General features: G+C 32.6%; 2 protein-coding genes across 3 annotated transcripts; both read right to left on the reverse strand.

Annotated features, from left to right (window-relative positions):
* Nucleotides 1–2,098: 2,098 nt before the first annotated feature.
* LOC107024528 (L-ascorbate oxidase homolog) lies at nt 2,099–5,079 on the reverse strand. The gene is made up of 8 exons (XM_015225516.2): nt 4,768–5,079; nt 4,440–4,549; nt 3,955–4,225; nt 3,730–3,832; nt 3,290–3,635; nt 2,843–3,208; nt 2,674–2,752; nt 2,099–2,573 (listed from the first exon to the last, which is right to left on the reverse strand). Exons 1-8 carry the CDS (start codon nt 4,915–4,917, stop codon nt 2,385–2,387), a joined length of 1,614 nt encoding a protein of 537 aa, XP_015081002.1. The 5' UTR covers nt 4,918–5,079; the 3' UTR covers nt 2,099–2,384.
* A 742-nt stretch (nt 5,080–5,821) lies between these two features.
* LOC107024033 (L-ascorbate oxidase homolog) lies at nt 5,822–9,379 on the reverse strand. Of its 2 annotated transcripts, XM_015224911.2 has the most exons (8): nt 9,018–9,366; nt 8,828–8,937; nt 7,764–8,034; nt 7,579–7,681; nt 7,126–7,471; nt 6,678–7,043; nt 6,361–6,439; nt 5,822–6,285 (listed from the first exon to the last, which is right to left on the reverse strand). In XM_015224911.2, the coding sequence occupies exons 1-8, from the start codon at nt 9,156–9,158 to the stop codon at nt 6,073–6,075; spliced, it is 1,629 nt and encodes a 542-aa protein (XP_015080397.1). In that variant the 5' UTR covers nt 9,159–9,366; the 3' UTR covers nt 5,822–6,072. The 2 variants fall into 2 exon arrangements, with proteins under 2 accessions (XP_015080397.1, XP_027774543.1); XM_027918742.1 differs by lacking the exon at nt 5,822–6,285 and having other exon boundaries at nt 6,673–7,043; nt 9,018–9,379.
* Between the last annotated feature and the right edge of the window lie 6,281 nt (nt 9,380–15,660).

A 15,660-nucleotide genomic window follows, 5' to 3' on the forward strand; every position in this document is an offset into this window, starting at 1 on the left:
GCTTCCTCTTGCTCTTGAAGTCAGAAGGATAACCTACCAGCCTGTAACATTTTTCTGTTACATGATTTTTGAAACCACAAATCTCACATCCAGTATTGCATTGCCTGGTAACACCTTCTTCCCTTTGAATCCTTGTCCTTGTCCCCTTCCTGCCATCATGGTAAGTGACTCTTTGTTTGAATCCAGTACACCTAATAGTCTTTGACTTTCATTTTGAATTACAATTGCATAGGCTTGGTTAATGCTAGGTAGTTCACTTTTCAGCAACAAATCACTTCTCACATGACTGAAAGACTCATTTAACCCCATGAGGAACATCATCAATCTTTGTTGATGTAGATGTTCAATATAAGACTTAGTATCATCACATTTACATGAGGGTGAGGGTACCAATACGTCAAACTCATCCTATAAATCCCTCAATTTAGAATAGTAATTTGTTACAGAATTTGTACCTTGCTTTAATGTGGCCATATCTGTCCAGAGTTGATAGATCCTAGTGAGATTAGACTTGTCGAATCTCTCATTGAAATCTTCCCGAACTCGTTTTGCATTAGATGCATATACTATTGTCGCCAACATATTGTTTGCTACTGTGCTACTAATCCATGAAATAACAACTGCATTGCACCTTTCCCATTGAACTGCTAATTTATCCTTGTACATGCTCTTCAAGCAAGTTCCATCTATAAAGCCTATCTTGTTCTTCAGCAACACTGTTAATCTCATCGATCTGCTCCAAATACCATAATTCTCAGGTCCTGTGAGCTTTGTTGTGATCAATGCTACCCCAGGCGTGTCTTAAGGCTGCAGATGAAGTGGATGATTATGTCCAAGTGTTGCTACAGTAAGTTCTGCCATGGCTGCGATCTGAACTTCAAAATCACTTTGCGAAAAGAAAAAATTAAAATCAATCTAGTCCTAGTCCCGCCTGCTCTGATACCATAATAGATTTCATAGAATCATGGAGCTAAGCTCCATTGTTACAGATCTCTGCAACTATAACTGGAAATAACAATTGAAAGATAAAAGAATCTAGAGGAAGAAGAAAGAAAGAATATTATTGATTGTTAACTGAATACAATTTTCAGTTCCTATTTATAGGAATCATATTATACTGTATAGTCACACTTTAGGAGCTGTAGTTAGTTGTAATTAACTACAAGTAGCCTAACTACTTTTCTGACTCCTAACAGTCTAAGACTAACAGACTTAACTACTACAATTACTTATTTGACTATGTAATTCCAATAGAAATTAAGTAACAATTGGAACACACCAAATTGGTTGTTCCATAAAATAAGGGTTTTCATTGTTACGTAACAACGAAATTTAACAATACAGTACAATATATTTTAAGTAACAATCAAAACAAACATTATAGGTACAAACATTGTAGGTATAGTAACGACACAATACAATACAATGCATAACAATGATCCAAACATACTTGTGATAAAAGGAGAATTTATTGAGTAGGGTACATAAATATCCTTAAGGAGTAGTGGATTTAAGATGATCTATATTAGTAAGTGGTGGCTTAATAATATTTTAATAAAATTAAGGGTCGCGTAATATTCAGTGTTTTCAAATGTTTTAGGGGGGGTCAAAGAAATGTGCTTTGGGCGTAATAAAAGGCGTAGTAATATATTTTTGTGGCAACTTTATTTCCTTTTGTCGTTGATTTACACTCTTTATCCTAGTCCTTTGAAATACATCAACAATAATTTGTAGATGCGGAGATCGATGAACAAGTAGATTATGATTTCATTTTAAAGGTTATCTAAGTTATTATCATTTCTGTGTGTTAGATTTCTCTATAAAAATTATAATTAATTTTTCTATATTATTGGAGATTTCTTTCAATTTATTTGCAGAGTATTTGAATTTACTTTTACTTTTGTTCATTCTCTTAGTAAAAAAAAAATTATAAAATTGAATATATACATGAAACTTATCTTTGTGTTTCAGGGTTTATTTCTCGCCCCATGCTGGTAAAACATCTTGCCCTCCTAAAACATTGATTAATCTAAACTCAACTTATGAAATTACACTGAATATGTAAATATTGTTGATTGCGAGTTGTTAATGCACCAGGGAAGACAACAATGGTAAGGTATAACTATTAACACAGAAATGTTGTGGAACATCTAGTACTAGCTAAGCTTAAGCAAACTTCCAATCAGTCCAGCCAAACATTTGAAAAAAAGATAAAGGAAATTACATTGATTACAACAAAAATAACAAGTAAATAGTATAACTTGAGCCAAATATAACTGAATGAAATAAAGAATTGGATTATTTCAGAGTACATCTGCATTTATAATATGTAGAAGCTCATGATGCTGCCCACCTTCCAATTACTGGTCCAAGGTTCCTCTACTTCATGCTCTTCCACAATGTAGAACATTGCTGGGAATCGGAGATTCATCTCTCCACGAATTTACGGGTGAGTAAACTCGCAGATAAAATTGCTGTCCTAAGTATTGACGAGCCCAATTCTGAGACCTTATGTTCCACATTCCCACATTATCTAATGGCATGTATAGTGCAGTCCAGGACTTCGGGTACACCTATCAAAATAGATCGAAATTGCAAGCCAACGAAGTGTTCCATTACATAAATCAGTCTGACAGATGTTATTTGAACTTTGAAGTTAATAGAATTAGTTACCTGAACTGTTGAACGAGAAATCGTGTCCCTTAAGTTGTATGTTAATCTGCTTGCTGGAGTCCACTCTCCGCGACCCATTCTGTTATAAAGAATTTGACATTAAGTATTAACTTATAAGAACTCTATATGAGATTTTCACGGCTAGTGTCTTGCAACTTTAGAAACTCACCCCACAACGAAGAAATGGTGTCCATCAATGTGGTAAGACTGCACACTGTCTTCTAAATTCTCAAATATAACTTCAGTATAAGCTCGAAAATCAGCAGACATAACGGATGTCTGAAGGTAAGCACCGGATCCAGTAGGGCTATCTGGAATGCTTCCAAGGGTAAAGACCCCGGGAATATTGAAGTGATCAGCAAGTTTAAGTGGTGTATCTGCTGGAATAAAGGACACGCTGTTGATAGCATATCTTTGCTTCCCATTGATGATTGGAGCTGAATTTGCAAGTCTAATTGTGCGTGTGGTGTTAATAAGTCCGTAGTGGTAGGAGCCCTGAGGGTTAGGTCTCGGTCCACTAGCTGTTAGATTACGCCTGTTATCATTCAAACAGTTAAACGTCTCACTCATAGCAAGAATCGTTGTTATTGTAGTTTTCACAAAAAGAGAAATGCACCTGAGAGATCGGGCCTGATTGAAAGACCAATCAATTTCAATTGTTGGTCCACCAGGAGGAGGGCCAGAAACACTTCCTGCTGAGTTACTATAACGAAGAGTAGACGTAGCTGTGAGCACCTGAGATGTGAAACGAGTCGAGACAACAATATAATAATCTTGTGCAGGTTGATCTGCAGTTAACAACACAGAATAGGACTGTCCCAAATGGATATCAAGAGAATCATATGCATTTTGCACAGTGTGAGTCCCTTCTACTTCAACTACAGTCATCTTATGCCCTTGGATTCTAAAATTAACGGAAGTTGTGAGACCAATGTTTGATATCCTGAATCTGTAAGTCTTGCCTGGAACCCCCAAAAATGTATATATATCAGACTAACAAAACAAATAGTACACACCAAAAAAATTGTCAGGACTATGCAATTATTAATGGGTGACCTTGATCAACGGTGAATGTATAACCATTTGATCCGTGACCATTGATAAGAAGCCCGTCAGGGAAGGGAAGATCATGTCCACCATCCAAAATTGCTTTAAGGTCCTATAAAATGCAAATAAGCACATTGATAATCAGAAAATGAAGTTGTTGGGTGCAAATTGTTACCAAGGGACTTAAACTTAACGAAAAGACGCAAACAATATCTTGGAAGGGGAGAAACTCACACTGTGGTTTTGTTTGAACCAATCTCCAGTCAGTATGGAGAACTCTCCAGCAGGAGGAGGAAAAGGAACAGGAATAACGGAGCGACTGGCGATATTTATGCTACCAATTCCTCCTGCTGCTTTGTGGAAAGCAAGGGAAGGAAAGTAGTAGAAACTACCAATCTGATCTTTGACTTGGAGAACATAAGTGAAGTTTTTCCCTGGTGGAATGGGACAATTAGTGCCATAGACTCCATCCTGCCATGAATTTCTCCTCTGCTCGACACCGTTCCTGAATTGGCATCATTAATTCAACATAACCTATTCGTAGCACAAGCCAATATAATGCAAAACTATCAGGATCATCCCAAACATGTATATATTAATTAACTTACTGCATACATAAAAGTGCACATAAAGAAAAGATCATATTAAGCAAGGAGGAACCAATCAATTAGTGAAATCAAAGAAATATATATATAAGAAGAGAAAGCAAGAGAAATTACCAGGAAATGAGAAAGGGTTCATCCAAATTGTTGAAAACATTGATAATCAAGTTATCATTGGTCACACACTGAATAGGTGGTCCTGGAAATTGCCCATTTATCAAAATCCCCTGCCATTTTTAAACAACAAATATTCCTCAAAGAAGATCTCATATTCTTCTGTTTTGGAACAGAGTAGAACAGAGAGACACAATCAATCAACTTCACATAGCTCACTAAAATCATTGTCATACAACTATAGGTACATGTCGAATCCTCCAAAAAAAATGCTCGAGGACATACAGATAACATTTTTGAAAAATACGAGCAAAACAGGAAAAGAGGGTACCTGTTGTTTGACACCAAGAGGGTAAATATCACCATAAGTAACATTCCAAGTGTAGAACCTATAAGGGTCTTCTCCATGAATAAAATTTACATGAAGAAACATCATCACCATAGCCATTAAAGGCAACCAAGTACTCCATTCTTTTACCATATTTTGTTTTCTTTTTTTTTCTTTTGTTTGTGTGTGTGTGATTTGTGAAGAGAGTAGTACTTTTTGTATGAGTAGAGTTAACTTAAGAAGGAAGTATGAAGAGAGACCAGGCCGCTCCCCACTTTACTTTTGCCTAACTATTTCTCTTTAATTTGCAGTCTTTTTTTGGTAGTATTGTCGGTGAAACCATGATTGATGGTTCATTTATTATTAATTGCCTTGAAATTTGAATAGCGTATAGTGAAATACAATGTGTCACCCTTTTCTATGAACACCTCTCTTGCAATGCTTAATGCTTAGCTCATTTTCACTAAAGCTACCGACTTTATTATAACTATTCAAATTTTACATGTATGCTCTAATATCATGTTAAAAATGGAACTAAATTCGAAAGTCGTAGTATTTGTTTTAAAGATTTCTTCCTTTGCTAATGTCGTATATTTCTCTTCATAATTTGTGAAATTTATACTCTATAATGTAGTAATAAAAAAAATATGAAAGGATAAAATAAAATAAATTATTTTTTTATTGAAAAAATGAATAAATATATTTTTGAACTATGGTAAATCTCCGTCAAGACATTGATGTCCCTATAGTCTAAAAGCTAGAATATATGTACCATTTATACTAACGAACATACATATGTCATAATTTTATTCACCTATCTGATATTTATTAAATATCGAATAGACAAATAAAATTGTGTCATTTTAGAGTGAAGTGTAATGCTCTAGTTTCCGAACGACAGAGACACTAATATCCTAAAAGTATGACGCACTTTACCATAGTTCGGGTATATTTGCCTTTTTTCCTATTTTTCTATTGTATAATTGTCTTGTCATACTAAACAAAGATTGAATTGAGCTATTTCAGAGCCTTACACAAGAATCAGCTCATAATCAAGAATGGATGAACAAATGAAAGCAACTTCTTCATGAATTGAGTTTTATAAAATGAATAGAGATTACTTTTCTTCTCGCTGCAACCAATAATCTCATAAGTAATCCTAAAATGAAATGATAAACAAAAAAAGAGAAATGCTGATCAGAGTAAGAGCAGTTTTCTGCTACTTCCCCTTTAAAATTGTTTGCCATAACTCTTTGAAGATCGATCAGTCACCCTTTCGTGACTGGTTCAGCTGATGTAATTCGTTCCTTAGAGTGGGCGAGTCTTGCGTCCAGATGCACGGCCACAGAGAAGAGCGCCTATTGGAATTGGATACTCATCTCTCCATGAATTGACAGGTGAATAAACGCGAAGGTAGAACTGCTGGCCTAAGTACTGCCGAGCCCAATTCTCTGATCTAATGTTCCACATTCCCACATTGTCTAATGGCATGTATAAAGCTGTCCATGATCTCGGATATACCTGTTCATCACCAAATGAATGAAATGTTAAAAACAGATATAGAAGGAAGATAATCAATGTTGTAGTCGGAAATACCTGAATTGTACAACGCGAAATACCATCTCTTAAGTTGTAGTTTAATCTGCTTGCAGCTGACCATTGTCCACCATCCATCCTGTTCATAAAATCAGCGTTAACAAACTAATAAACGCATAGAATTTCATTTAATTTAGATTTCATGTGACTAATCTCACTTATGTAGTTGTCTTTTATGCGACCTGATGTCATTGAATGAAAATTAAACTCAGAGAGATAACTTTCAAAGACTACTCCTTTGATTTTTGTTTCTTTTCCTTTCTACATCCCGGCTCTGATGAAATTGGATGAATTGAGTTAGAGTGAACAAACCTTACCCTACAACAAAGAAGATATGGCCATCAATGTGCCATGACTGGACAGTGTCTTCTGGATTCTCGAACACAACTTCAACGTAGGCTCTGAAATCAGCAGCCATGACAGAGGTCTGGAGATAACCTCCACCTCCAGTGGGGTAGTCTTGGATGCTACCCAGGTTGAATACCCCTGGAATCTTGAAGTAGTCTGCTAGTTTGAGCGGTGTGTCTGCTGGAATGAACGACACACTGTTGACTGCATACCTCTTTTTACCATTAATCATTGGAGCAGAATTTGCCAATCTAATTGTCCGCGTGGTGTTAACCAACCCATAATGATAAGAACCTTGTGGATTAGGCCTTGGACCACTTGCTGTCAAATTTTGCCTGCACGTAAAAACAGCTTATAATAACAAGAATGCGGGCAGTTTCTGACCTTCATTTCAGAAAAAAGACTCGCAAAATGTACCTAATAGATCGAGCCTGATTGAGAGACCAATCAATCTCAATTGTTGGTCCACCTGGGGGAGGACCAGAAACACCTCCCGCTGAGTTGCTGTAGTGAAGAATTGATGTTGCCGTTAGCACTGGTGAAGTGAAACGCGTTGAGGCGACAATGTAATAGTCCTGCCCTGGTTGGTCCATTGTGACCAATACAGAATAGGACTGACCCAAATGGATATCAAGTGACTCATAGGTATTCTGCAGTGTGTGAGTCCCTTCCGCTTCAACTAAGACCATCTTATGCCCCTGGATTCTAAAATTTATAGCTGTTGTGAGGCCAACATTGGAGATCCTGAATCTGTAAGTCCTACCTGGAAACAAAATTTATCGGAAGAGTTCATCATCAGTATCACATATAAGCAAGAAATGCATTGACTACTTTGTAACCTCAAGTTGCTACAATAAACAGTTTTATCACCTTGATCAACTGTGAAAGTTAAACCATTTGATCCACGACCGTTCACTAGAATACCATCAGGGAAGGGAAGATCATTTCCTCCATCTAAAATTGCCTTGAGATCCTGCGGTACGTGCAATAAGACTCACAGTCAGTTGACAAATTCACAAAATGTCTCAAGAATATGTTTTTATACACCAACTCACAGTGTGATTTAGCTTGAACCAGTCACCAACCAAAATGGTGTAATCTCCAGTAGGTGGAGGAAAAGGAACAGGAATCAGTGGACGACTACGTATTATGATGCCACCATAGCCTCCAGCAGCTTTGTGCATAGCCAATGAAGGGAAATAAAAGAAACTTCCAATCTGATCCTTAACTTGTAGAACATATGTGAAGTTTTGGCCTGGTGGAATCGGACAGTTAGTCCCATATACTCCATCTTGCCATGAGTTCCTCCTCTGTTGAATTCCATTCCTGTCCAACAGTCGATTATCGTATTATTTTTAGCTATAGGCCAGAATTTCAGGCAGATAACAAACTTTCAATACATAGAGGCATAAATACCAATTGAAAAACAATCAAATTGTTCCACAAATCGCGTACTCATTACTACACATTACAGAATCTCAACCGATAAATATAATATTCAAGACTTCGACGAGTTCCAGATCTGGTTGTTATTCCTTAAAAGTGAAAGTCATTTCTTCATAATTAAGTTATACCTTATGCAGAGAATTGAAAATTGGTCAAGACTACATTATAATATGAAATAAAGGTAAAAACATATCTAATATAACAGCTACATTAAGACAGCAACTCAGACACTTAAATATCAAATAATTGTCCTAGTTTACACTCAAACTTGCCTCCACTGACAAGTTAACACATCAACTTTGAGTATGCACGTGTAGACATCTCAGCTCGTCCATATTGTGTCAATTAAACATTCTTACTTGCAAAATAATTATCTAGACACCTCCAAAATTTATGTGTTACGTCAGCATCAGATGTTCACAAGACACAAAATAGACAAGTTGAAATATTTAATTGTTAATTGAAACCAAGTTAAAATATTCAAATGTACGCTCTCAAAATTGAAGGTTACAAAATCCACATATAAAGTACTTTACACAAAAGTAAAAGATATAATACATGAATATGTGTTTTAACTTGATTTCCACTAATATATATGCCCTTCTAACTTTGCATATGCGTAGCAAAATAAAATGCTCATTCAAATATCCATTGGGAGAGAAATACTACTGACCATGACAACAAAAAAGGTTCATCCAAACTGTTGAAAACATTGATAATCAAGTTATCATTAGTAACACTATCAATTGGAGGTCCTGGAAATTGCCCATTTATCAATATCCCCTGAAAAATACACAAACTTCCTCACATTAAAAAAAAAAAACATACACATACTTCAAATCCAAAGCATTTGTTGATAGTACCTGTTGCTTAACACCAAGAGGATAAATATCACCATAAGTAATATTCCAATTGTACCATCTATATGGACTTTCCCCATTGGAAAAACCCAATAATAAGAATAAGATTTGTACTACCAATAAAGACCACCACAAGCTCCTCATCTTCAACCCTGTTTGCTCTGTTTCTCTAACTGTAACACTAAAATAAGAAAATGTAGATGAAATAACAGATCTAACAAATTAAGTTACTTTTTATTTTTCTATTAGTGGAAACTCTTCTTTCTTTCACCTTTTTTTTTTTCACTTTAGACTAATCTAAATGAAGAGATCAGAAGATGTTGAAATTGCCTTACAATTGAGCTGTCACTGCTCTGCTTTTATGTACAGACAAGATAGTGACACTTTTTTTTGGCTCTAAACTGAGACTTGCTTAGGCTGAAATTTAAAATGAAAGAATTATAGTTTTTTTTTTCTCCATTAAGAAATATCCTTATTTTATTTTTATAAATATTTGGGGGGAGAGGGATGAGATTACGGGGAGTTGAAGCATCATCAATAAATTAAAAGTTTAATTAACCAACCAATGGAGGTAGTATGAAGATTCTCCATTTAACTTATCTCCTTCTTGTCTGATTTTTATGATATGTTTCGCATTTCGAGAGTTAAATTTTTTTATTTTAAAAAAATAATTTACATACTTAAAAATCATAATATTAAAATTAACTATTTAAAGGACATGAGATAAATCACGATTAAAAATTCTTTTATTGTCACCGACCAAATTTAAATAATATTCTCTTTGCTCCTGTTTAGTTGTCCACTTTAGAAATGACATACATATTATGATAGCAATAATTAGCATAGTAAAATTATAATTTTATCTTTATTAATTATGATTTCAAAAATAATAAATTAAAACTTAAAAAATATAAATAAATAAATAAGGACAAGAAAGTATCACATAAATAATAAGAAGTGGAAGTAAATGTTAAAGGATCTGGATTAAAGTGACTACTTTGTAGTAAGGTCATTATATTCAATTAATTACTTACATTGAAATTTTGTTTGTTGCTTTATTCAAGTAAACAAAATCCAAACTTACAAAGTAACTAATTTCTTTTCTTATACTGGAAAATAGAGTATTCAACTAACAACACTGTTGACAGTACCGAAAAATTAAATATAGACTTTATGACTCCTTGTACCACTAGGTCTTCCTTTTTATTTTTTCCAAAAAAAAGAGAGTTTGTGCCCCAAGAGTATAAGATAGGGCTACTTGACTGGGTGAGAAAATTATAATGCAGTGAAAATTTGAATAGTCAATTGAGTTATTTTAAGATTAAAATAACAGTTTTTATTCTTAAAGTTGAAATTGTTTTTGTAACATGCTCCTTTAAGTATAGTTAGGATTTAGGAAACTTATTACTGACTCCGTTTTAAAAAGATTGTCTCTATTTTCTTTTTAGTTTGTTTAAAAAAGAATGACTAATTTTCTTTTTTAGCAACAATTTAATTTTAACTTTCCACGTGAGATGTTTAAAACCACAAGATATATATATATATATATATATATTCATGCAGTATAATTTTTTTTGAATAAATAAAATAATTGAAGTGTACTGATTGTCTTTCTGTTGTACCGATAACGTAATCTTATAAAAGTCTTTAACTATCGCGGAAAAATATATGAGAGAATCCAAAGTAATGAAAAACTTTATTCGAGCCATTTTAATGTGTTTGTCTTATTTATATTTAATCTATTTATAAAAGGATATTTTATAACAATTTATTGATTTTAACTTTTCATGTTTCAAGTAATAAGACTAATATTAGTAGTTAACCAACTAAAGCGGAATATTTCAAGTCATAAAAAATAGTAGTCAGTAAGTAAACCGTCGATTATCTATAAATGACTAAGATCGGAATGTCAATCGATGAAATGAGCCTACCAAGGTTTCAAGTTTAGACTATGATGACTTACATCCTCACTTAGGAAATGAAATTGAGTTGATGGAATAGCCAGTGCCCTTGAGTTATTCTCTTCGGTATCGCCTTCTCTCATCGTTAAGGCACCGCTAGTATCTTTAGCTTCACTCCATTTTCCTCCAATTCTTTCGAGGAAATTCGATTATTAAATAATTAACCGAAACTATGTAATGTATTTGTTATCTGAAGTTCTAAATCATGGTTAGAACTTACGTAAATCAACTAAATCTTAATCACCAATTCAAGCAAGAACTTGTAAAAAAGAAAGAGAAGAACCAAATCAATATATTTAAAAATTACAAGATTAATTAATATTTTGCTACATATTTTATATATTTTTAGTTTGAGACAATAAAATACAAAAGTTTTATTATGTTTAAATTTTGTGTTAATTCATTGTAACTTCAAACACATCATCTATTAAAAATAAACAAAGGGAGATTGGTTGTTGTGGGAGGATTTGACAAAAACATGACCAACAACAAATATTGCGTGGTGAAGTAGTAAGTATTTTTTTATTTTCAATTTAAAATTTTGGATAAATTTTTTTGGTATAAAATTATTTTATTAAAAAATATTTTATCTTCTAACGTAAAATTTTTTAACATAAATTTAAATTTAATTAAACTCAATATAAATACGAAAGAGAAAAAAAACAGAACAAGAACACGTGCGATATATGATAGTCCATGTTCCCTCTGCATGGATCAAAAACATTCAACGTGACACCACCACTCATACTTAAGTATCTCTAATTTCATTTTACTTTATTTAAAACCACTACTTGCTACTTAGTACTATAAAATTTTAATACTTCTGTCGGTGCTACTATTAAAATCTTTTAAACTGATTTTTCTATACAACTCAGTTCAAAATATTACTTTTTCTTCTGTTAAACATTTGGGATATTATACTCCCCATTTCAATTTCTTTATTTTCTCTTCTTTTTTAGTCTATTAAAAAATATTTGTTTTATTTATTTTTATTTATCATATTATATTTTTTAAAAGTTAATTTAATTAATTTTTAAAGTTAAATTAGATTTTAATTTGATATAATTTTAAAAAATAAATATTCAAAAACCATAGGAAAAGTATTATAAATTGTACTCCCCGTTTATAAAAGAATGATTTTCTTTCCTTTTTAGTCTGTTTAAAAAAGAATGAGCTACTTCTTTTTTTGGTAACAACTTTCTACGTGGCATGTTTAAAGCCACAAGATTAAAGGGCAATTTTGTACATTTGACATAATTTTAATTTAGGACCAAATGATAAAAAGTCTTTATTTTCTTAAAACTTCGCACCAAGTTAAACTAGATCATTTTTTGTGAAATGGAGGGAGTAATTTTTTGCAAATGTTGGTCAAAATTCTTATAGTTTGACTCTAAAAAAGAAAATCATGACAATTAATTGTGGACGGATGAAATACTTTTTTTATCTCAATTTATGAAGCATTTTTAATTTTTCAAAAGTCAAATATTTTAAGTTTGATAGACAATTTACACATGGAATCTTCAAAATTTTTGAAAAATGAAATTTATGTATTTGTAAACTAATTAAAAAGTACGGTAAGTCACGATAATTAATAATTCAAAACATTTACAAAATTTATAAAAAAACTTAATATCAAATATAGATTTGTCTGAATCTCGTAATTTAAAAAGTGCCACACAAAATGAGAAAAAGAGAGTAATTTTAATCAAAATTTATAATTTTAATTTCCCATATAATATATTTAAAACATAGAATTATATGAGCAAATACATTGATACATTATTTATATATATTTATATATATATAGATCTAAAACACTCACTTTAAAATATATTATGTGGTATATAAAAATTGTCAAGTTGACTGGGTCAGTTGAAGTTGGTCGGATGTAGCATTTTTAAAAAATATCTGTCCTAGTTCACTTAAACAAAACAAAAATAGTTTTTTAAAAAATGAAAAAGATAATGAAGTCAGAATGTCAGAAAATGTAATAATACAATTGGGAGCAGGTGTAAATTAAATTTTTGATTCTTAGTTGAGGGATCTGGTCAATAAACATTTATTTCTTTGTAGGACAAGTTAATCCAATATCTAGGTACTAGTATTTCCACAAAGTAAGATTACGGATCTTACTTCAAGTAGGACAAACGTCTTTCTTAATTATAATTTTAAAAAAAAGTACATAACAATAAAATATAGTTATGTTATAAAATAAAGCTTATAAGAATATAATCATAAAGAGAAGAAAGCAAGAGAAGTAGATAGAAGAAGAAGAATTTTCTTCTTATTCAAGTGTATGTAAGTCTCATTTTGTATATCATACAATAATGAATGAACAACCCTATTTATAGGTTGAGAAAATCACTCCAAAAGTCACTATATTAAGAATTATAATAAATAGATAAATTCTTATCCAAAAAGGTTCATGAAACCTAGTGAATATGGATAGTCGTTCATGTACTAACTTTATGGACTATCCACTCATTCAATGGATTTATAACACTCCCCCTTGGATGTCCATAGATATTGTGCTTCGTTAAAACCTTACTGAAAAAAAAAAACTGTGGGAAAAAATTCTAGTGAAGGAAAAAGAATACACATATCTTTTGATATGCATTATTTGTTGCCTCATTAAAAACCTTGCCAGGAAAACCCAGTGGGACAAAACCTCGGTCAAGGGAAAAAGAGTGCAACGCGTATTATACTCTCCCTGATTAAAACATCACTTTATTTCTTGCGATGATGTCTCAATCTAATTCGTACAATTCTTGAATATGGTGTGTCATTTATCTCAACCAGATGCACTCTCGACTTCTTGATAAAGGGCTTTTATTTCTGCATAGCAACATTTGCTTTATTGATTGCCAGGATATTATTGTGCCTCCACATGAAAACAAATAGTGTGTTTGAGATCATGTTTTATGCGGATCAGATAAATATTCTGCATCTGTTTAACCAATCAGCTCTAACTTGAAATCTTCGAAATAGATGAATCCATGCCTATAGTCCTTCAAAGATATTTAAGTATATACATAACACCATTTCAATGTCTTTTTGTTGGGGAGGATTTGAATCTTGCCAGTAAATTTACTGCAAAACAGAATTCTGGTCGAGTATTGTTAGTAAGATGCACTAGTGTCCTGATTGCACTAAGATATGGAGTTTCATCACCAAGAAGCTCTTCATTCTTCTCTTGAGATCAAAATGAATCATCATTTATTTCAAGCGATCTCATAATTATTAGGGTACTCAATGAATGTGATTTATCCATATAAAATTGCATCAGAACTTTTCCGTGTATGTGAACTGATAAACAAATATTTCATTTGTCAAATTATCAAACTGTAGGTCAAGAAAAAATTCTGTCTTACCAAGACCTTTTCATAAAAATACAAGGACAATTAAGGTCATTCTTTTGAACCCTTTTCTTACTCGACTATTTCAATCCATATAAGGATTTTTGAATCTTTATTGAAAAAGTTCCCTTCAAACTTTTATATGCTTCAGACACCTCGATTGCTTCAAAGATTTTCATATAACCTTCATTGTCTGGCCAGACATGACAATTATTCATTATATGTATTCAAATTTGATTTTGCCAGATAAAACAAACTTCATTGCATCCACCATAGGAGAAAATATTTTCAATAATGTTAGGATTTTTGCGACAAACCTTTATGCCCCGAGGCACAAGCCGTACTTGATATCTTACGGTTATATTATTGCATAATAATATATTGTACTCCATTGACATTATACCTTGATTTATGGACATCAGTCCAAAACGTCATTTTTCTAAGTGAAACAAAATATATTTGAATTATGCATTTTACTTGGCCAATCATTTATTTGTCCACACTATATGACAAATTTGTATTCAAGATCCTCGTCACAATTTATTTCATTGAGCGCCACCTCATATCAAAGATACCATCGATGTTTATTTGATATCGATTCCAACAAGACATAACTTATCGAGATCTCTTCATTACAGCTGAATTATATCATAGGATCAATGCATTCATCTGGCAACTGATTTGCAACATTATGCAAATGAATTATCCCTTGAACTTTAAGTTCACATATTTATTTAAGAGGATCTAGTTAATTCATAATTAACCTCACACAAAATTTTCAGCTGTCAAAATCATCTCTCCCCCTAATAACATTTATCCCAACCTCATTTGGGAATTCATCCTTGTGCGTGGTGGAACAATTAAAATCATAACCGTACATGCAACATTTTAGATGAAATTTATTTGGTTCTTGACCCTGAACCAATTTTAATGGGAAAACCTTGTTGGCTTAATGCATACATGTGTTGCTACATGTTAAGTAAAATTATCTAATACCAAATTTTATTTGGGAGCTTTGTTCTCATAACCATGATTTAGCTATAATTTGAGGCATACAATTTCTGCTAAATTAACCAGCATTATCAATATAATCTCATTATTTGAAATTGTGCTCTTAATTCAACAATTCGAGCAAACAACCTTACAAACCTCAATTTGTAAGTTGACACCAAAGCATATGTGATCATTGCATAGACGCATCTATCACATAATTGCAAATGATCCATATTCCAGGTGAATAGGCCCATATTCACCTTTTTATATGTTCCAAAAATTTCAGGGGATTACAGTCCCAACCTTAGCTAGTACAATGAAAACAAGCAACACAAG

This window comes from Solanum pennellii, chromosome 7 (assembly GCF_001406875.1).
Source record: "Solanum pennellii chromosome 7, SPENNV200".
Taxonomy (NCBI): domain Eukaryota; kingdom Viridiplantae; phylum Streptophyta; class Magnoliopsida; order Solanales; family Solanaceae; genus Solanum; species Solanum pennellii.